This window comes from Phyllobates terribilis, unplaced genomic scaffold (genome assembly GCF_046119375.1).
Source record: "Phyllobates terribilis strain yellow unplaced genomic scaffold, ASM4611937v1 Scaffold_7__3_contigs__length_470593459, whole genome shotgun sequence".
Taxonomy (NCBI): Eukaryota; Metazoa; Chordata; class Amphibia; order Anura; family Dendrobatidae; genus Phyllobates; species Phyllobates terribilis.
Window position 1 is genome coordinate 293,460,815 of NW_027362767.1, and position 23,233 is coordinate 293,484,047.

Genomic DNA, 23,233 nt, shown 5'->3' on the forward strand with positions numbered 1-23,233 from the left:
GCTAAAAAACACACAAGGCTTTGCGCTGTGTTGAAGAATATTCTTCTGTTTTTCACATTGCTTTGCGTTTTCTAGGAGAGTGTCGCAGTGTGACTTGAGCCCATTATCAATAAATATACTTTCTCTGTCGCTTAATTGGGGGTCACAGGAAACCATGGGTGTGTTTTGCTAACACGAAGAAAAACACTTGAAGAAAAAAGGCGGCTCCTCCACAGGCTACATCCGCCTACCTAACAAGTTTTGCTCAGTGTCACGAAGGAGGCAGAGACAGGTTTGGGTCTCGGACCTGTCTCCACCTATGTTATTTTCTACATTGTATTAATCTTTTTATCCTTTAGGTAGGGAAACAGAGCAGGTTGGCCTCTCTGTAATCCCGACTTAAGACAGAGAGAACAGTCTGCAAAGAGGCAGACGGTACCCTCTTTTGTCTGAATGGTAGGACCATCTCCTGACACAATCGGCGTTCAGGTAGTGGGATGGATCAGTCATTGCCTATTGTCTCCTTCCTGCTTGCCCCTCATAGCGTGGCATATTTCACAGAGCAAAGACTGATTCAGGGGGTCCAAGACCACAAAACAAAGCTCTTAAGGACAGACAAGTATAACTTCTTCCCCTGTTCTTCTACGTTGTGCTAGCTAGCCTTGGCCCGCACCCCCTGATGCCATCATGCGCCAATATCTTTCCATTCCTGATCCCCTTCTATTTGCGACATTCATGTTTTTCTTAGGGCGTACTCTCTCTGCCTGTCCTCAGAGGACCCCTGCTCTTCCCGTAGAGTTTCCTGTTGTTCTCAGGGCTGTGGAGTCTGTGTCCATTTTGCTGGAGTCGGTATAAAATGGACCGACTCCAACTCCTAAAATATATAATAAATTGAGTACAGTGGTTCAATGCAGTTTGTATGGAATATTTTCTTCATAAGAATTTGGGAAAGTTATGAAATGTCCTATAAATGTCTGTCCTATTCCTGATCTAAGGGTCTAGATGTTTAGCGGAGATGAATCTGTGCTACAGTAAATTTATCACTTAAACATGAGCCATGTATGAGGGAGTCTGATTCGGTGTCATGGAAATTGAGGAGTCGGAGGTTTGGCTTACTGACTCCACAGCCCTGGTTGTTCGCTTGACATTCTCTCTGTTCTGTTCTTGGTAGCGACTTCCCTGGTGCCCCTGCTGCAGCTGGGTCTCTAATTAAGTCCCCGGCTTTTGTTGCGGCCTAGCCCGCTCCAGCGGGTCATGCCTCCACTCTTCCCGCATGGGCTGTCTTACTCGACGGTCTCTTTTTTTTTCACGCCACGGTTTATGCCTGCCCCTTCCTCGCCTCTGGGTGTTGCCCTTTCTCCAGCACGCTCTCTTCAACAGGAGCTGGCCCCTTCCCTACAGGTGTCATTACAATCAGTGGCTGAACTGACTAAGGTATTTCAGACCTTGATTACCATTATGAATCGTCTGCCTTTCTATATTGCCTCCCCCGGTACTCTGACCACTGCCCAGTGTGAGACAGAACCACTAGCTACTCTACACCCACATAGCAGATCGAGTCAGCGTTCCAAGTGGCCTTGAGTGATTTTTCTAGGTCTTGTCCTCTTTCCACGCCTCCCAGAGTGCAATTGCCAACTGACTTACCTGTCTCCTGGGGCTCATTCACTGCAAAAATTGGACCATCATTCGGAGTCTGACTCAGATCTGGAGACTGATCAGGCGCTAAAGCTAAGAGATATGGTTAACAGTCTTGTTTGCACTATGATCCAATCTGTGAATGTAAAGGAAGCAAATCTCTTTCCTCCTGCAGAGACAGTGTCTTTCAGGATAGTTAGGTGTACCACCAAAAGTTTTTTGAAACACACAGTTCAGCAAAGTGCTAGACAAGGAATGGGCACACCCAGAGAAACATTTCACACAAGTGAAGACCTATGTAGCTAGTATACCCTGTTCCAGCAGCTCTCATCACGACCTGGTCTCCCTCTCCTTCAGTGGACCCCCCAGCCTCTCAGTAATCCATGATCACTACCCATCCACTCTGACCCAGCTTCTCTCAGGTACCCATGGATAGACGTGTGGCATCCTTACCCAAATCTGCATTTGATACTGTGGATTCTGCATTGTGCTCAGCCTTCCCTGCTTCCTGGGTTGCCAAAGTAGCTACTGGCTGGGGCAAACACCCACAAAAAGGCATCTTCTTCGGGCATCGACAACTGAGTTGACCACAGAGTAAGTTGCCTACATGAGCAAGTATCTTTGCTCAACCTCATTTGAAGCCACTGGCTGTTCTGCTCAGGCTTCAAGCAACATTGTTGTGGTCCGTTGCATACATTAAGTCATGGAATGCGGACTCCGCATGCAAAAGGTCCCTTATGGGCCCTCCCTTTCAGGACTCTTGACCTGTTCGGTACTAAGCTGAACAAGATCATCTTGGACGCCACTGGCGGCAAAAACAACCTGCTTCCACAGGCTAGACAGAGTGCCCTCTGTCAAGCGCAAATCACATTAGTTTTATCCCTTTCATCCTTCATTTTTATTCCTACTGCCAGAGTGGCCTGCCGCCCCTCAAGAAAAGAAGAGATCATCCTTCAAGCCAGCATCATCCTGGCATCCAAGCGGTCAGTTGGATAATTCCTCAGAACCAGAGGCAACAAGTTTTCCTCAGTATGACAGGGCAACCCCACCCGGGAGCCATCTTCAGATGGGCTGCCATCTTCTCGTCTAACAAGGTGCATGGCTCCCATAGATAACCTCTCTGTGACCCTAAGTGTCATTTTCTCCTCAGGATACAAACTTGAATTCGCTGCTCTTCCATGTGATCGATTTTTCCTATCTTGTCCCCCACACACTCTGTCCTTGATTTCCATTTCTTTCCAGGTCATCTTCTCCTTTCGCTGATTAGGTGTTATTGTTCTTGTTCCTCAACAAAAACACTTCAGAGGTTTTTATTCAAAACTTTTTGTTGTACCCAAGAAGGACTGCTCGGGCCAACCCATTTAGGACCTGAAACTGCCGAACAAGCGGGTCTGTCTACACCATTTCAGGATGGAGTTTCTTCAATTTGTCATAGCCTCCATGAAATTTCTGTGCTCAGTGGACATTCGAGATGCCTATCTGCACATTCCAATCAGTCCAGTGCGGAAAAGCTCCTCCTCTTCGCAGCCTATCAGTCTAATTTCTAGTTCATGGCATTCTCCTTCGGGCTGGCCATGTCCCCCAGGGTGTTTACAAAGGTCATGGCCATTTTGTGTTTTGGGAATTGTGGTCATACCCTACCGGGGTGTCATAGTTATTAAGGCTCTCTCTTACCCAGTGAACCTAGAGAGACTACAGATCACCCTGGGCATGCTTGCTTTAGATGGATTTTCAAAAACAAAGACCTTTCTGATTCTTGTTCAACTTATCGTCTTTTTGGAGACACTGTTCGACACGGTCCTTGCGAGAGTTTTACTGCCCAGAGGACAAGAAGTCTTCTCTCTAGATTGCCATCCACTCTCTTAAGGCGTCCCTCTCCATTCCCCCATCATTTCTGCATGAGCATCTTGGGCAAGATGGTGACTTCCATTTAGGTGATTTCTTTTGATCAGTTCTACCATGCCCCTACAGCTCGCCCTTCTCTCTCTTTGGGGTAAGACTGTCTTCTCTCTTTATCACCTTTTCCTTTTCACACACATCGCCCACGTCAAGCAGTCACTGGTCTGGTGGCAGGATTCACTCCTCATTTGCCTTGGCTCTTTTTTTTTTCCAATCTATTAGCAGATTGTGAAAACCGACATCAAACTTCTTCATTGGGGTGGTGGTGCAGAGGGAGGCCAGAAGTTTACCGTCCAGGGACACTGGAAGAAACACAAAGTCCTACTTTCCATCAACGTCATGGAGCCCAGAGTCATTTCTCTGTCCCTTGTCCATTGGAAGGAGCAGCTGTCAAGTCTCCCCCTGTCCTGATCCAGTCTGACAATGCCATCCGTAGCATACATCAACCATAAGGGTGAAACCCAAAGTAGTTCAGCCATGGCAGAGGGAGGTCTCACGGATCCTTGCACGGGCAGATCAAAGAATTCTGGCGATTTCAGTTAACCACATACCTGGAGTGGATATCTAGGCCGCAGACTTCCTAAGCCGTGAGAGGCTAATTGTGCAGACTTCAACCGGCCGTCTTTGAACACTTTTGCCTACCGTTGGGCACTCCAGACATTGATCTGATGGCTTTCAGACTGAAATACAAGGTCCCTCGGTTCATGTCTAGGTCTCGCAACCCTATAGCAATTGACTTAGGCACACTGGCAATCCTATGGTCCCAGTTCTTTTCTCATTTATTCCATCCTCTGCCCCAACTACCAAAGTTGCTCGAGATGATCAAATCAGAGGGCTTTTCGTCATCCTCATGGCACTGGACTGACCCAGAATATCTTGGTACGTGTTTCCGTATTCAGCCATCACTCGCTGGATTTGTTCTGCCATTCTGTAATCGTATCGGGCAAAGGACAGAGTGCCCCCCACTTGGGGCTATAATTCACTCAACCCAGGTGATGGGGGCTTCTTAGGTGGTTTGCCATCAGACTTCTGTTGTGTAGTTCTGTAAGGCCTCTACCTGGTCCTCTGTTCACACTTTCTCCAAATCTTCACACCTTCGTGTCAGCTGTCACAAGGCTGGGTAGAAAAGTGCTGCGAACGGCAGTTGCTCGGGTTTTGCCATTTTGTACCAACATTCCTCTGTTTTTCCCACCCCTGAGGACTGTTTTGGGAGGTTTCCTGTGTCCCCTAATGAAGCACACGAGAAAAAGAGAATTTTTTTTAGTACTTAAAGTAAAATATCTTTCTTGTAGCCTTTATTGGGGAACACCGCTCCCACCCCTTTTTTTTTGTCTTGTTAAGCGTGTTTTTGTGGTTATTCTACATTGTAGTTTCTTTTTTTGTTGATGGTATTCTAACTGCTTTTTCACTAACTGAGTAGCTTGGTGCCAGTAAGCAGGTGTAGCCTGCTGGAGAGGAGCCGACTTTTTCTTTAAGTGTATTTCTTAGTCACAGCAGTAAACGCCAGTGATTTCCTGTGCCCCCTAAGTGGCTATGAGAGATTTTATGGTAAGCACCAAAAATCCCCTTTCTTACATAGGAATTTATTCACACCTTACGTTTTTGTTTTCTTCTAGTGCTGATGAGGTTCGTAGGAAATCCTTGGTCTTGAAGTTCCCTAAGCAGCAGTTACCACAGAAGAAGAAGAGAAGAGTGGGAAGCACTGTGCATTGTGATTACTTAAATGTAAGACCTTTAACGTGATTCATCTGTTTGAAATGCATAATCTGTGTTTAAAAAAAAATTAGAGCCATAATCTATTCATGACCAGGCCATTCTTTCCCCCACAGTTGCTGACTAGGCACATTCTTTGTTATTTTCGTACATGCACTTTAACGGCTCTAACGTTTTTCTCGTTCACTTATTGTTTGCCAAAATGTGTCTGTTTTACAAATATTTTGATTTATTTTATTTTCACAACCATAAAAGACCTCTAAAGAAATTATATTTATATTGTATAACTTTTTTTTTTTTGACGGGGGTGGGGCTAAAACAGATTTGAACTGTCAGTCTCACTCCTATTTTTTCTCTTGCTGTTTTTTTTTTTTTTTTTTTCATTTATTTTACACACTGTACTATACGGTATTAAGACATTTGAGGGTATTTTAACATATTAATACATCCTTTTGTATTGTTGGTGTTCCTGTAATTGAGGCTGGTATATTGGGCCTAGTAAGAGGGAAAATTCAGCCTCATGCCTGCATAGCAGAGCTTACTGGGTCTCGTAGGACCCAGCAGCTCCTGATCTCGTTAAACCCAAACGATCATATGACCGCTGTGACCGAAGGAGGCAGCGCTGTCAGTGCTTTCAATACTGTATATGGAATGCTTTTTCAGCTTTCTGTATGCATTGATCAGAAAGGTAGAGACAGTAATAAACACTCTGTCTTCCCTATGGGGAGTCTGGCTGTGTCTGACAGCTGGTTACCTTCTGCAGCAGCTGTACAACCTTGTGCAAGCAGCTTACTCTGCATTGACATTTTTAAATGTCAGTGCAGAGTAAAGTGTGGACCGCCTGGACGTATAATGTTTATGGGCGGTTGGAGAGGGGAAGGTAGCATGCACTGTGTGTGCATCGTGTCACATTACACAGTCTCACAACAAATGTGGCATTTACAGTTCTGCACAGGTGTTTTTCTGCCTCATTGCCTTACTCACAGCAGTAAGTTTAGTGGTTTTAGGTGAACCACAATATGATGTGGACAATAATGCATGTGTCCAACACAGGGCTGTGGAGTCGGAGTCTGTATAAAATGGACCGACTCCGACTCCTAATATATAATAAATTGGGTACAGTAGTTCAATGCAGTTTGTGGGGAATATTTTTTCATAAGAATTTTGGAAAGTTATGAAATGTCCTATTCCTGATCTAAGGGTCTAGACTTTTAGCTGAGATGAATCTGTGCTACAGTAAATTTATCACTTAAACATGAGCCATGTATGAAGGAGTCTGAGTTGGAGTCGGTGGCATGGGAATTGAGGAGTCGGAGGCTTGTCTTACCGACTCCACAACCCTGGTCAAACACAGTATTGCCCTTTGATTTATAGGGTTTTTAGTGGCCTGTGTAATTCTTATTGTGAGTGCTATCCCTCTAACTGATATAGAAGCTGATAAGCATAGAATTACACTGGTGGAACAGTAGCAATAGTCCATCATGCAAATACCACGTCAGCTTGTAACAGTAATCTGCCGTTTTTAGCATCCTGTAATAGGGCTATATACATATTGCAGCAGATGTAGCTGTGTTTTCCTTGCTATTTACAATATTTCACTTTGATATGTGATGTCACTTTGCATATTCTTCACATGGACATGGTCTGATGTGATTGAAATGTAGAAAATACAACTTACATTGTGATCCTTTGCGTGTCCTTTCAGCGACCCCATAAGTCAATACATCGTAGAAGAACCGATCCCATGGTCACCTTATCATCAGTCCTTGAGTCCATCATCAATGACATGAGAGACATGGCCAATGTAAGTTTCATAATTTCATGGAGGGACAATGTAATTGCAGTAAAATCAAAGCATTAAGAGACTTCATTGTTTCTTTGCGGGTTAAAAAGGTGCAAGCAGCCTTTTAAAAGTCGAAGGCGAAACGTTGATATACAGCGAAGGAAATAATTATTTGATCCCTTGCTGTTTTTGTAAGTTTTCCCACTGACAAAGACATGAACAGTCTATAATTTTAAGGGTAGGTTAATTTTATGTTCAATCTGTTTTATTAAACATTTTACAAACAAGTAGTATATTATATGAAAAATTGTAACAATATATAGAATCATAAAAACATAGAAAATATTTAGTATTCAAAATGTGAATACCACTTTTAACAGTAAATCAAATATACCATGGTAGACAATAACAGTAAACATATGGCGAACGCCAACAAGGTATTCAAGAAAGAAAGTACCCTCTATATTATGTAGAAGAAAGATATAGGATAAGAAGAAGAGGGAAAGAAAGACCAGGGTAAAAAAAGGGGGGGGGGGGGGACAAGAAGGGGTTATGGATGAAGGGGAGGGGTCCTTTAAAATCATGTATATATTAATGCACAAATTCTTATGTAACTGTAAAAGTCAGCGGAACAAATTATGGAAATCAGGGGAGACCTGAAATAAAATCCATCCACTCCAAATCCTTCTAAATTTATCGTTTGTTCCATTGTAGTCTGCAGACAGCTCCTCCATTCTACACAGATTAACCATTTCCTTATACCAGTCTAATATGTCAGGGGGGTTTGTAAGTTTCCAAAACCGCGGGATTACCATTCGTGCTGCTGTGAGACAAAACCGAAAAATATCTCTTTTCTGAGTTCCTATTGAAGAAGGTAAAATTGACAAAAGAGCTATTTGAGGGGACCTTACTGCACTGTTTCCCGTGATTCGTTGATAACTGTCAAAAACCTTCTCCCAGAATGGCTTTATCTTAGAGCACTCTCACCAAATGTGAATCATAGAGCCCACCTCCCTCTCACATCTCCAACATACCTCTGAAACTGCTGGATATATTGCATGTAGTATAGAAGGGTAATGATACCATCTCGTAAGTATTTTATAGTTCTTCTCTTGTGCAATCTCAAGGGGTAGGTTAATTTTAACATTGAGAGATACAATATCCAAACAAAATCAAGAAAATCACATTGTACAAATTAGAGACATTTATTTGCATTTTGCAGTGAGAAATAAGTATTTGATCCCTCTGGCAAACAACACTTAATACTTGGTGGCAAAACCCATGTTGGCAAGCACAGCAGTCAGACGTTTTTTGTAGCTGATAATGAGGGTTGTGCACATGTCAGGAGGAATTTTGGTCCACTCCTCTTTGCAGATCATCTCTAAATCATTAACATTATGAGGCTGTCGCTTGGCAACTCGGAGCTTCAACTCCCTCCATAAGTTTTCTATGGGATTAAGGTCTGGAGACTGGCTAGGCCACTCCATGACCTTACTGTGCTTCTTTCTTTATCGCTTCATTGGTGGACACAGGACCATGGGTGTATGCTGCTGTCGCCAGGAGGTTGACACTATGCAAAAAAAGGAAAATAGCTCCTCCTCCGCAGTATGCACCCGCCTACAGGCACTAAGCTCACCAGTTTAAGCTTAGTGTCTGTAGGAGGTAGACCTGGATCTTTACAGATCCAACCCTGTTGTGTTTATTAACCTTTCTTTTTTCTTTTTCAGATACAGCATACTACGCCTGTACTCTTTGCAGTACTAAGTGGCCCGCAGGTCTCACTACGGCCTTCTGCTCGACCTGCAAACCTCCCGCCATGCTGGCACACCAAGATCCCCCCGCCGCTCAGGACGTGGTAACCCCCTCCCCTCCGGAGTGGGCTGTTGCTATATCACAGTCTGTCTCTGACCTCACCAAGGTTTCTCAATCGCTGGTGCAGGTCTTAGTACCCTTGTCAGAACATTTGCCTATGCTGTCCACGGCCACCAGCGCTCCGAACGTCCCCACAGATGATTCGCAGGCACCCCTGCCCCCTCCTCACAGGGGCAAACTGACAGCACGTTCTCACAAGCGGATTCACGCAAGCTCATCCTCCAGCTCTCCAGACTCCAAGATGCTCCCTGCGTCTCACACCTCTTCCCCGGAGGTCGCCCAGGGATCTAACTCTGCTTCAGATTCAGACTCTGGTTCTGACTCAGACCAGTATTCCAAGGTCCTGGGCATGATAGACAGCCTTATAACGGCTGTCAATCAGACTCTGCATGTTACAGAAGACGAGAGCCCTTCCCAGGACTACTCAGTTTCCTTCAAAAAGATTAAGCGTCCTGCACGCACTTTTTATAACCATGCAGAATTTGACAGTGTTTTTCAAAAGCAGTGGGAGCATCCAGAAAAGGGCTTTACAGGAAAGAAACAGTTAAACATCCTATACCCCTTTAACCATGACCTTGTCAGCAAATGGACGGAGTCACCATCTGTGGATCCTCCCGTCTCTTGCCTTTCCGCCAAGGCGGTACTGTCTCTTCCGGACGGTTCCTCCCTTAAGGATACCACGGATAGACAGGTTGAGGCCCTCACCAAGTCAGCCTTTGAGGCTGTGGGCACCTCCCTCTGCCCTTCCTTCGCCTCAACTTGGGTATCAAAAGCGGTGTCCGCCTGGGCCAAGCAGCTCAGACAGGGCATCCTGGTAGGCGCCTCCCTGGACGATCTGGCCGACTTAGCTGATCAGATCGGCCATGCCGGAAAATATCTACTTAGAGCGTCCCTCGACTCCGCTGCATGCTCAGCCTGGGTTTCCAGTAATCTCGTTGCCTTACATAGAATTCTTTGGCTTAAAGCCTGGAACGCCGACCCGGCTTCCAAAAGATCTCTAACTAATCTTCCTTTTCAAGGTTCCATGTGGAAAGAAAAGAAAGGGCGCATGTGTAGACTCACAGGGCTATTTAAATAATTTAAAAAGTGCCAGTACACTCACCTGTGATGGTTGTGTACGTCTACACAACCAAGATTAAGCGTGTGATTAATGAGGCTCCGGGTCACCTCTATTTGTAGTACCGTCCTGTCGGTGTTTGCCTCGCAACACCGTGCTCCTCAAGTGGTCACACGATCCTGCCGGACCAGATACCACGTCACCGCAGGTCCTCAGTAGTTTAACCCGGTGGCTGGATAACCGCAGGTCCTCACACATCCAAATAGACAAGGCTGCTCCTGCAGCTTTGGCTCCGTACGGAGATATTTCACAAGTAAACAATGGGACCCCACCTGATGAAGACGGCTTAGACCGTTGAAACGCGTTGTGGCAGTGGTATTGGAGGAAGAATAAAAGTCTGTTGCCATCTATTAAATTGTCCAGTATTCCTTTGGCGCTCCCTGAGACCGCTGCACCATTGTTTACTTTTCAAGGTTCCAGGCTGTTTGGATCCAAGCTAGATCACATCATCTCCGATGCTACTGGGGGTAAGAGCACCTCTCTCCCCCATACCAGACCCAAACGCCCTTTTCCTAGGAGATGCCCACTTCAATTCCGGTCCTTTCGTCAGTTCGTTCAACCGAACTCCTCCTCTCAAAAGGACCGTACTCCAGCACAGCGGGACAGTCGTAGACCTTCCTTTAGGCCCACGCCTAACTGGCGCCCAAAGAGTCGCTCCTCCAAGTCCTCTGGATCACGATCCAACAGGTTTTCCTCAGCATGACGGGTCACTCCCACCTGGGACTTCTCCCAGGGTGGGCGGCCTTCTCCTTCTGTTCACAGATTCTTGGCTCCCGGCAATAGAAGATGCCTGGGTAAAAGAAATTGTGACTTCCGGCTACAAAATAGAGTTCAATTCCAGCCCACGATCACGCTTTCTCAGGTCCCGCCCCCCACAACCATCTCTGCTTCCCGGTTTCCTCCAAGCCATCACCTCTCTTCTGCGCTCAGGAGTCATAGTCCCGGTTCCCGTTCAGGAAAGGTTTTCCGGTTTTTACTCAAATCTCTTCGTCGTCCCAAAAAAAGACGGCTCACTACGTCTGATTCTGGACCTCAAACAACTAAACTGACATGTACGCATCCGACAGTTCAGGATGGAGTCCCTCAGGTCGGTAATCGCCTCGATGGAGGCCGGGGAATATCTATGTTCAGTGGACATTCAGGATGCATACCTTCACATCCCAATCTGCGCGTCACATCAGAAGTTCCTACGCTTTTCCTTCAAGAACGCGCATTACCAGTTCACTGCCCTCCCCTTCGGCCTCGCCACAGCCCCGAGGGTTTTCACGAAGGTGATGGCGACAGTTATGGCCATTCTTCGAACAAGGGGAATTGTAATCATCCCCTACCTCGACGACCTGTTAATCAAAGGCCCCACGTTCAAGGACTGTCTCCACAGCCTACAGATCACCTTGAACACTCTCTCCCGGTTAGGCTGGCTGATCAACACGGACAAATCCTCCCTGGTCCCATGCCAACGCCTAACCTTCCTAGGGATGCAGTTCGACACGACCTGTGCCCGGGTCCGCCTTCCGAGGGAAAAGATAAACTTCCTACGACAAGCAATCCACATCCTCTCCGACCCAGGTCCACACTCCCTTCACCTATGCATGAGTGTCCTGGGAAAGATGGTAGCGGCCATGGAGGCAGTTCAGTTTGCCCAGTTCCATACCCGGTCCCTTCAACTAGCCCTTCTCTCAGCTTGGGACAAGAATCCGTCATCTCTAGATCGACGCATCAAGTTACCTCCTCAAGTAAGACGGTCGCTAACCTGGTGGTCCCGCCCTTCTTCCTTCAGACCCGGGAGATCATTCCTTCCGCTTCGCTGGCAGGTGGTCACGACCGATGACAGCCTCATCGGTTGGGGGGCAGTTTTCCTACAACACACGGTCCAGGGCCGGTGGAGTCCCCACGAAGTCTCCCTTCCCATCAACATTCTGGAGATAAGGGCGATTTACCTGGCGTTGCGTCACTGGCAGAAGATCCTGGCAAGGTCCCCAGTCCGGGTACAATCGGACAATGCCACGGCCGTGGCATACATAAACCATCAGGGAGGAACGCGCAGCAATCCCGTTTTAAAAGAGGTGGCAAGAGTGCTACTTTGGGCCGAGAAAACGGTCCCGGCAATCTCAGCAGTCCACATTCCAGGGGTCGACAATTGGCGGCCGACTTCCTCAGTCGGCAGGGCCTCGCCTCAGGAGAATGGTCTCTCCATCCCGAGGTGTTTCACCAAATCTGCTTGCGGTGGGGCACGCTGGACGTCGACCTCATGGTGTCCCGGTTAAACCACAAGGTCCTGTCCTTTGTAGCTCGGTCCCGCGATCCACTAGCAATCGCTCAGGACGCGCTAGTCATATCATGGTCACAGTTCCAACTGCCCTCTCTCTTTCCACCTCTACCTTTGATCCCTCAAGTCATCAAGAAGGTCAAGACAGAGGGAGTACCAGTTCTCCTAGTAGCCCCAGATTGGCCCAGACGCATCTGGTACGCAGATCTGGTAAATCTGCTTGTCGACTCCCCCTGGAGACTACCAGACCGTCCGGACCTCCTCTCTCAGGGTCCTATTCTTCATCAGAGTTCTCGTTCTCTGAATTTAATGGTATGGCCGTTGAGGCCGCGGTGTTGAAGACGGCGGGCTTTACTGACAATGTCATTCAGAACCTAATTAACGCCAGAAAACCCGCTACCTCGCGCATATACCACAGAACTTGGAGAGCCTTTTTTCATCACTGCGAACAAGATCAACTGATTCCTATGTCCTTTTCTTTGCCAGTCATTTTGGCTTTTCTTCAGTCTGGCCTAGAGGCGGGACTATCTCTCAGCACTCTCAAGGGCCAAGTTTCGGCCTTGTCCATTCTATTCCAACGTAGCTTAGCTAGCCGTCCTCAGCTCAGGACCTTTCTACAAGGGGTGGCCCACCTGGCGCCCCCCTATCGCCCTCTAGTGGAATCATGGGACCTTAATATGGTCCTAAGCGTCCTACAACAGCCTCCTTTTGAACCCATTCAGGACATTCCAGCCTCTCTCCTTTCCTGGAAGGTGGCTCTTCTGGTGGCTGTTACCTCTATTAGAAGGGTCGCAGAACTCGCAGCCCTCTCTTGTCGGTCGCCTTTTCTGGTATTCCATCAAGACAAGGTAGTGCTCAGGCCGGTGCCTTCCTTTTTGCCAAAAGTGGTTTCCGCTTTTCACATTAATGAGGACATCGTTTTGCCTTCCTTTTGCCCTGCTCCAGTGCATCCACGGGAGAAGTCTCTGCACAAACTGGACCTGGTCAGAGCTCTACGTGTGTACCTTTCCAGAACGGCCTCCCTTCGGCGCTCGGATGCCCTTTTTGTCATCCCTGAGGGGCATCGCAAGGGTCTCCCTGTTTCCAAGTCAACCATCGCCCGTTGGATACGTTCGACCATCTTGGAGGCACATCGCATCTCGGGCAAACCTCCCCTTCCCGGAATAAGGGCTCACTCCACCAGGGCGGTGGGGGCCTCTTGGGCGGTTCGCCATCAGGCTTCGGCCTCTCAAATCTGCAAGGCCGCAACGTGGTCTTCTCTTCACACCTTTTCCAGGTTTTACAAGGTCCACACTTATTCTTCAGCTGATGCCAGTCTTGGACGGAAGGTCCTGCAGGCGGCAGTTGCCGAAGTCTGACCTAGTCTGTGACTATCTTCTGTTCTCCCACCCAAGGGACTGCTTTGGGACGTCCCATGGTCCTGTGTCCCCCAATGAAGCGATAAAGAAAGAGGGATTTTTGGGTACTCACCGTAAAAATCTCTTTTTTGGAGCCTTCATTGGGGGACACAGCACCCTCCCTGTGTTTGGACCTATGTCCTGTTGGCCCTGTTGGGCATCTCATTTAGTTTTTCACAGTTGTGCCCCGTTGGGCATTACATAGTTCGTTTTATTGTGCTTCTTCTGCTCTAGCCACTAACTGGTGAGCTTGGTGCCTGTAGGCGGCTGCATACTGCGGAGGAGGAGCTATTTTCCTTTTTTTGCATAGTGTCAACCTCCTAGCGACAGCAGCATACACCCATGGTCCTCTGTCCCCAATGAAGGCTCCAAGAAAGAGATTTTACGGTGAGTACCCAAAAATCCCTCTTTTTGAGCCACTCCTTTGTTGCCTTGGTTGTATGTTTTGGGTCATTGTCTTGCTGCAACACCCAGCCACGACCCATTTTTAATGTCCTGCGGAGGGAAAGAGGTTGTCACTCAGGATTTTACGGTACATGGCTCCATCCATTCTCCCATTGATGCGGTGAAGTAGTCCTGTGCCCTTAGCAGATAAACACCCCCAAAACATAATGTTTCCACCTCCATGCTTGACAGTGGGGATGGTGTTTTTTGTGTCATAGGCAGCATTTCTCTTCCTCCAAACACTGCGAGTTGCGTTAATGCTAAAGAGCTCAATTTTTGTCTCATCTGACCAAAGCAACTTCTCCCAATAACTCACAGAATCATTCAGGTGTTCATTGGCAAACTTCAGACGAACCTGCACATGTGCCTTCTTGAGCAGGGGGACCTTGAGGGCACTGCAGGATTTCAAACCTTTAAGGCGTAATGTGTTACCAATGGTTTTCTTGGTGACTGTGGTCCCAGCTGCCTTGAGATCATTAACGAGTTCCCCCCGTGTAGTTTTAGGCTGATCTCTCACCTTCCTCATGATCAAGGATACCCCATGAGGTGAGATTTTGCATGGTGCCCCAGATCGCTGTCGATTGACAGTCATTTTGGATTTCTTCCATTTTATTACTATTGCACCAACAGTTGTCTCCTTCTCACCCAGTGTCTTGCTTATGGTTTTGTAGCCCATTCCAGCTTTGTGCAGGTCTATGATCTTGTCCCTGACATCCTTAGAAAGCTCTTTGGTCTTGCCCATGTTGTAGAGGTTAGAGTCTGACAGATTAATTGAGTCTGTGAACAGGAGTCTTTTATGCAGGTGGCTATGTAAGACAGCTGTCTTTAATGCAGGTAATGAGTGGATTAGGAGCGTCTAACTGGTCTGTAGGAGCCAGAACTCATAATGGTTTGTAGGGGATCAAATACTTATTTCTCATTATTTATTCTCATTATTTATCTAATTTATGCAATGTGATTTTCTTGATTTTTTTGGGGATATTCTATCTCTCAATGTTAAAATTAACAAACCCTTAAAATTATAGACTGTTCATGTCTTTGTTAGTGGGCAAACTTACAAAAATAGCAAGGGATCAAATAATTATTTCCTTCACTGTACGTGATTTACAAGTAACTCGCTATGGAGCCCCAGCCTAAAACTATCCTGCAATGCAGAATATTATCTTAACCATTCTAATGCAGAGATGGACAGAAAACTATATTGATGTTTTTTTTGGATTGCTTAGATGCATATTTTTTTTACGTGTTTTTTCTTTTGAAGACATACCCTTTCCACAGTCCTGTAAATGCTAAAGTAGTGAAGGATTACTACAAGATAGTGACAAATCCCATGGATCTACAAACATTGCGAGAAAATGTGCGCAAGAGAATGTATCCATCCCGTGAAGAGTTTCGTGAGCAGGTGGAGCTAATTGTGAAGAACAGCATCCTTTATAATGGTGAGGGAACTCCTAAATCATCTGTACGGTTTGATTCTATATTAGGAACCTTTTTTTATAATATATACATATTTTATTTTATTTTTTAAATTTAGGACCTAAACACGCGTTGACCCAAATTTCGAAAGAAATGTTGGATTTGTGTGATGAAAAACTTAGAGAGGTAAGCCGCTAACATTCTAATAATGATGATACTGATACAGAGAAGTCCTGAATGAATAACTGAAAAAAGTACTAAAAAGAAAATAAGATGGAAGAGTGGAAGTGTGCTGATAGTACATAAAACACGCAATACAGAAAAGCTCCAAAAAGGAGTCCCAGGAATTGTCCCAGAAAAAAAACAATAATCGCCAATCTTCCCTATAGGACTTGTGGTTTACAGTGAAAACTCCAATCCTTGTAGTCACAAGAACCGCTGTAGTGTGACTTAGCTATATGACTTCCCTGCTTGTACAGTTACACTTCTGAGATAATGCTGGGCCCCCGGTCACGCTAGTGATTTTCACCTCTGGTTAGTTTTTACAAAACTACAGTCTTTGCACTGGAAATTCTCCCCAAATGAGAGAATCATCTTGCAAAATTAATAAATAGGTGTGTACAATAAATCATAAATCCTACAACAAGAGTACCACACACCACAGAGAGAAAATGTATTTATTTAAATATATATATATATATATATAATATATATATATATATATATTCATATATATATATATATATTCATATATAGAGTGTGAAGATATCAAGGAAATATCAAATACATGAGTGGACTTGTAAGGGGTGAAGGTATAGTATAGTAGAATATCAGATCCTATAGTCAAGAAATAATGAATCAGTCCATAAAAAATGCATTGTAATAAAATATATACTCAAAGAAAGAGATCCATTTCAAGTGAAGTGCTAATGCATTCATACATATATAAACATGATTCTACATAGGATAAGACATGATCAGTATTGAAATCAAATACCCAGACCAACACTCACAATGATCGAGCCCCGATGTTCTTTTCGCACACGGCTTTCTCAGGGGGATGTCATCAATCATTATTTGACTATGTGATCTGATAATGTACTATACGCTCACCCCTTACATGTCCGCTCACATTTGATATGTCTCTATTAGAGATGAGCAAGCTGAAACTTTAAAACCGAACTTCTCCTGGAAGGAGAGAGAGAGATCGATCTTTGTGGCGTCTGGTCATTTTGCAAACAAGTTGAGAGTAGTCTGCTGAGGGTCTAATATAATGGATATGAATAGGTGAATGGGGGGAGAGAAAGATGCACAGTGGTGTGAAAAAGTGTTTGCCCCTTCCTGATTTCTTATTTTTGTGCATGTTTGTCACACTTAAATGTTTCAGATCACAAAACAAATTAAAATATTAGACAAAGATAACACAAGTAATCACAAAATACAGTTTTTAAATGAAGATCTTTATTAAGGGAAAAAGAAATCCAAACCTACAGGGCCCTGTGTGAAAAAGTGATTGCCCCCTTTCCCTCTTAAAACATAAATTAACTGTGGGTTATCCCATCTTTGGTTGCCTCCTTTCCCTCTTAAAACATAAATTAACTGTGGTTTGTCACATCTTTGGGAAGCTGAGTTAAATTTCCCTAGCCACACACAGACCTGATTACTGCCACACCTGTAATCAATCAAGAAATCACTTAAATAGGACCTGCCGGACAAAATGAAGTAGACCAAAAGATCCACAAAAGCTAGTCATCATGTTGTGATTCAAAGAAATTCAGGAACAAATGAGAAACAATGTAATTGAGATCTATCAGTCTGGAAAAAGTTATAAAGCCATTTCTAAAGCTTTGGTACTCCAGCGAACCACAGGTAGAGCCATTATCCACAAATGGTGAAAACATGAAACAGTGGTGAACCTTCCCAGGAGTGGCTGGCTGACCAAAATTTCCCCAAGAGTGCAGCAACGACTCATCCAAGAGGTCACAAAAGACCTCCACAACAACAACCAAAGAACTGCAGGCCTCACTTGCCTCAGGTAAGGTCAGTGTTCATGACTCCACCATAAGAAAGAGACTGAGATAAAAAGCATGCCTGTCAGAGTTCCAAGTCGAAAACCAATGCGGAGAAAAAAGAACATAAAGGCTCGTCTTAGTTTTGCCAGAAAACATTTTGATGATCACCAAGACTTTTGGGAGAATACTATGTAGATTGACGAGACAAAAGTTGAACTTTTTGGAAGGTGTACAGTACAGACCAAAAGTTTGGACACACCTTCTCATTTAAAGATTTTTCTGTATTTTCATGACTTTGAAAATTGTACATTCACACTGAAGACATCAAAACTATGAATTAACACATGTGGAATTATATACTTAACAAAAAAGTGTGAAACAACTGAAAATATGTCTTATATTCTAGGTTCTTCAAAGTATCCACCTTTTGCTTTAATGACTGCTTTGCACACTCTTGGCATTCTCTTGATGAGCTTCAAGAGGTAGTCACCGGAAATGGTTTTCACTTCACAGGTGTGCCCTTTCAGGTTTAATAAGTGGGATTTCTTGCCTTATAAATGGGGTTGGGACCATCAGTTGTGTTGTGCAGAAGTCAGGTTGGATACACAGCTGATAGTCCTACTGAATAGACTGTTAGAATTTATATTATGGCAAGAAAAAAATGATCTAAGTAAAGTAAAACGAGTTTCCATCATTACTATAAGAAATGAAGGTCAGTCAGTCTGAAAAATTGGACAAACTTTGAAAGTGTCCCCAAGTGCCGTTGCAAAAACCATCAAGCGCTATAAAGAAACTGGCTCACATGAGGACCGCCCCAGGAACGGAAGACCAAGAGTCTCCTCTGCTTCTGAGGATAAGTTTATCAGAGTCACCAGCCTCAGAAATCGCAGGTTAACAGCAGCTCAGATTAGAGACCAGGTCAATGCCACACAGAGTTCTAGCAGCAGACACATCTTTTCAACAACTGTTAAGAGGAGACTTTGTGCAGCAGGCCTTCATGGTAAAATAGCTGCTAGGAAACCACTGCTAAGGACAGGCAACAAGCAGAAGAGACTTGTTTGGGCTAAAGAACACAAGCAATGGACATTAGACCAGTGGAAATCTGTGCTTTGGTCTGATGAGTCCAAATTTGAAATCTTTGGTTGCAACCACCGTGTCTTTGTGCGACGCAGAAAAGGTGAACGGATGGACTCTACATGCCTGGTTTCCACCATGAAGCATGGAGGAGGAGGTGTGATGGTGTGGGGGTGCTTTGCTGGTGAAACTGTTGGGGATTTATTCAAAATTGAAGGCATACTGAACCAGCATGGCTACCACAGCATCTTGCAGCGGCATGCTATTTCATCCGGTTTGCGTTTAGTTGGACCATCATTTATTTTTCAACAGGACAATGACCCTAAACACACCTCCAGACTGTGTAAGGGCTATTTGACCAAGAAAGAGAGTGATGGGGTGCTACGCCAGATGACCTGGCCTCCACAGTCACCAGACCTGAACCCAATCGAGATGGTTTGGGGTGAGCTGGACCGGAGAGTGAAGGCAAAAGGGCCAACAAGTGCCAAGCATCTCTGGGAACTCCTTCAATATTGTTGGAAGACCATTTCCAGTGACTACCTCTTGAAGCTCATCAAGAGAATGCCGAGAGTGTGCAAAGCAGTCATCAAAGCAAAAGGTGGCTACTTTGAAGAACCTAGAATATAAGACATATTACTCTGTCGCCTCATTGGGGGACACAGGACCTTGGGTGTTATGCTGCTGTCCACTAGGAGGCGACACTATGCTTATCTGAAAAAGATTAAGCGTGGCTCCTCCTCTGCAGTATACACCCCTGGACGGCATCAGCCATCTTCAATTTTTGCTTAGTGTCACAAGGAGGCACACCTCAGACCTTCACTCGTCCCTCACTTCAGCACGGGATTACAGATGAAGAAAAGAGGGTCTCTATATAGACCCCCGGCATGGCTCCTTCCCCTGCCCCCTACTACGGGGTGCACAGTTGAAGTTGAGATGGCGTAGCCACCATGCTGCTCCTTCTCCGGCCCCTCGGGTCAGGCTCGAAGTTGAGAACCCCCCTCCTTCCCCAATTCCCTCGGTCTTGGTCCGAAGTTGAGGCGAGGACAAAGCCCCCTGACAGGTGACAGCGGCACCCTCCCTAATCCCCCTGGGGGTATTAGGTTGAGACACCATCAGGTAGGGCCTGGACGGCAGCATCTGCAGCTCTCACCAGCCAGCACCCTGCAGCCGAGAACCAGCAGCAATACAGGAACCCCAGCTTGACTGCGGGACCCTGTAGGAGCCGGGGGGAGTGCAGGCAGCCATGGCACACACAGGCACAGGCCTTCACAGGCCCTGCACCTGCAGCAGCTTTTCATGTTAAGCGCCTAAGGGGGACTCTTTTCAGAGACCCCCTTCCACTTATGTCCCCACCGCCATTCTGCCTCTAGATCCGGGGGTGTCCGGTTCTGATCTGACCCCCCCCCCCCCCCCTCCGGACTACCGCGCTGGCCCGGAGCCCTTTTGGGCATAGAAAACAAATTTACACAGCGGCTTCGGCCTTGCCGATGCCGCCGCCCATTTTCCGCCCCCCCCCCCCCCCCCCCCCCCCCTCCGGATGACGATTTTGACTCACTGCGGTGTCAGACGGGGCGGATCTAGGCTGCAGGGCGCGCATCTCCATAGCAACTGCCACCCTTGCAGCGTTCCGCCCCCCTTCTCCTTCATCTCTGCAAGCAGGAGAAGAGCTACGTCGGCCATCATAAGCTGCAGGACGCATACAGGCCTGCCAAGTCTCCGGGGAGGCACAGGACCAGGCTCTATCAGCGCTGTTCACAGGGGCACATTGGTGGGGTAAGTTCACAGTCTGAGTTACCTCAGCTGTGAATTTTATTACTCTGTATCCTCCTCTGCACAGTTAGCCCTTTTGGATAGCCACTCCAGGTGCACTATGCCGGGCTCAAAGTCTAAGAAAACCAAGCAGGACTGCTTTTACGCTTTCTGTACAGACTGCAGTAATGCTCTTCCCAGCGGCAGCACATATCCGCATTGCAAGGATTGTGCTCAGACTACTGTGCCGGAGTCCCAAGCAGCCCCTACCAACCCTTCAGTGTCTGATGCTACGCTGGAATGGGTCACTCAAATGTCACAATCTATGACACAGTCCATAGATAACATGACCTCCAAATTGCTTCAGGCTCTGCAAAGCCATACCTCGACTATGAATGCTACCCAACAAAGGGAAAGCCGGACTCAGTCACATACTGACCCAGGCACATCCATGTCAGGGTCAGGACGCAAGCGCACCCACAGGTCACGCTCATCTGCGTCATCCCATAGCACACGGTCATCCCTGTCTAGGGAGAGATACCGTAGTCACAGGTCATCTACACAGTCCCCTACCAGGGACCGACATTATATTTCTCCGCACCAATCCCCGTCCAGAGAAATCCCCCATTCTGAGTCACCTAGGAGACACCTTAGTGATACACAGGAGTCAGAAGGCATCTGCGATTCTGACTCAGACAAGGAAACTGATGGATCCCTAACTCCAATCCCACCTAGCAATGCAGCGCTAGTTGAGGACATAATCTCGTCCATACATCGGGTGCTGGACATCTCTGATCCGATCCCGGACGCACCACAAAATAAGATTTCATTTGAAGGAGCTCTGAAACCACCTAAGGTTTTCTTGGATCATCCAGAATTTAAATCTATCCTCACAAAACAATTCTCACCGCCTCACAAGAAGCTTAACAATCGCAAGTTTCTGGAGGCCCGTTACCCCTTTCCAAAGGAAACCACCAAAGAATGGGCAGACCCACCAGCAGTGGACCCCCCAGTCTCCAGACTGGCAGCACAGGCACTTCTTTCACTGCCAGATAGCTCAACCCTTAGGGATGCAGCAGACAGGCAGGTAGAAAGTATGGCTCGCTCAATTTGCGAAACCACAGGGGCCTCCCTACCCCCCGCGTTCGCTTCAGTCTGGGCAGCCAAGGCCATACTGGCTTGGGCAAAAAATCTACAAACCGGCCTCCAAGCTCCTGCCCCTGAACTGTCGGACAAAGCAGTTCAGATAGCAGCTGTGGCAGATTACATGCTTCATGCAGCTCTGGATTCTGCAAGGGGTGCAGCGGCCGCAATTTCACACGCCATCGCAATTCGGCGTATCCTTTCGCTGCGTGAATGGAAAGCGGACGCAGCCTCAAAGAAGTCCCTCACGCACCTTCCATACCTCAGCGGTCGACTCTTCGGTGAAAGCTTGGACACGATGATATCCAATGCCACAGGGGGTAAGAGTACCTCTCTTCCCCAACTGAAACCCAGGCGCAATTATAACAAGCGTAACCAAGCTCGCTTCCGATCCTTTCGGAACTCTTCCGGCTGGTCCGTTTCATGGCCACCACAAAATAACAGCCGCTTCACACGCAGGGAAGACTCGAGGCCAACACAAAAGTCGGACAAATCCTGGCAGTCAAAGGCAGGCCACTCAAAATCAAAGAGAGGAAAATCTAAGAATTTCTCCTCATCATGACTCACGGACTCAGGAAGACACTCCACCTGTAGGAGGCCGACTTTTACTCTTTCATCAAGTCTGGCTACCTATTACAGAAGACAAGTGGGTCAGGGAACTAGTGTCTTCAGGATGCTAAATAGAGTTCACTTCCAACCCACCAAACAGACTCCTTATATCTGTTCCCCCAAAATCGCCAGTAAAAGCTCGCGCCTTCCACCAAGCGGTCTCATCGCTTCTTCAAGCACGAGTCATAATACCTGTTCCCGCTGCCGAGCGCTTCCAGGGGTTCTACTCCAATCTTTTCGTAGTCCCCAAGAAAGGAGGAGGGGTACGCCCCATACTAGACCTAAAACAACTCAACAAATATGTACGAGTACGTCACTTCTGTATGGAGTCCCTCCGGTCAATCATTGCATCTATGGAAAAAGGAGAATATCTCGCCTCCATAGACATACAAGATGCATACCTGCATATACCGATTGCGCCTGCCCATCAGAGATTTCTCAGGTTCGCAATCGACCAGGACCACTACCAGTTTGTGGCTCTCCCGTTCGGATTCGCCACGGCTCCCAGAGTGTTTACTAAAGTCATGGCAGCCACCATGCACGTCCTACACTCCAGAGGCATAGTAGTCTTTCCATACCTGGACGATCTTCTCGTCAAGGCTTCTACCTTCAAGGACTGCGAGCTCAGTGTCTCTATCACAATCGACACTCTGAGTCACCTGGGTTGGTTAGTCAACCTACAAAAGTCATCACCAACCTCAAACCAGTCTCTGACATTCCTGGGAATGCTATTCAATACCTCCAAGGGCCTAGTGCTTCTCCCCAAAGACAAGGCACTGCCTCTCCGTCTAGGAGTTCGCACCCTTCTCGGCAAACCCCTTCGATCTCTCCGGTTTGCAATGAGAGTCCTTGGCAGGATGGTGGCAGCAATAGAAGCGGCTCCATTTGCCCAGCTTCACCTCAGACCTCTCCAACTAGACATTCTCAAGTCATGGGACAGGAACCCTTCTTCTCTCGACAGGAAGTTCCAGATGACGTCGTCAACCAGGAAGTCCCTTCACTGGTGGCTCAACCGGACCTCTCTAACAAAAGGGAAATCTTTTCTCCCAGGTCAATGGAAGGTCCTGACCACCGACGCAAGCCTAACGGGTTGGGGCGCAGTACACCTACACCACAGAGCACAGG

At 46.6% G+C, this 23,233-nt stretch overlaps 1 protein-coding gene across 1 annotated transcript in view; it reads left to right on the forward strand.

Annotated features, from left to right (window-relative positions):
* Positions 1 to 23,233, forward strand: part of TAF1 (TATA-box binding protein associated factor 1) — a 55,119-nt gene that overhangs the window by 18,158 nt on the left and 13,728 nt on the right. The window contains exons 27-30 of the mRNA XM_073641006.1: positions 5,130 to 5,238; positions 6,932 to 7,030; positions 15,367 to 15,544; positions 15,640 to 15,707. Coding sequence (XP_073497107.1) covers positions 5,130 to 5,238; positions 6,932 to 7,030; positions 15,367 to 15,544; positions 15,640 to 15,707 — 454 coding nt within the window. The remainder of the gene's footprint in view (positions 1 to 5,129; positions 5,239 to 6,931; positions 7,031 to 15,366; positions 15,545 to 15,639; positions 15,708 to 23,233) is intronic.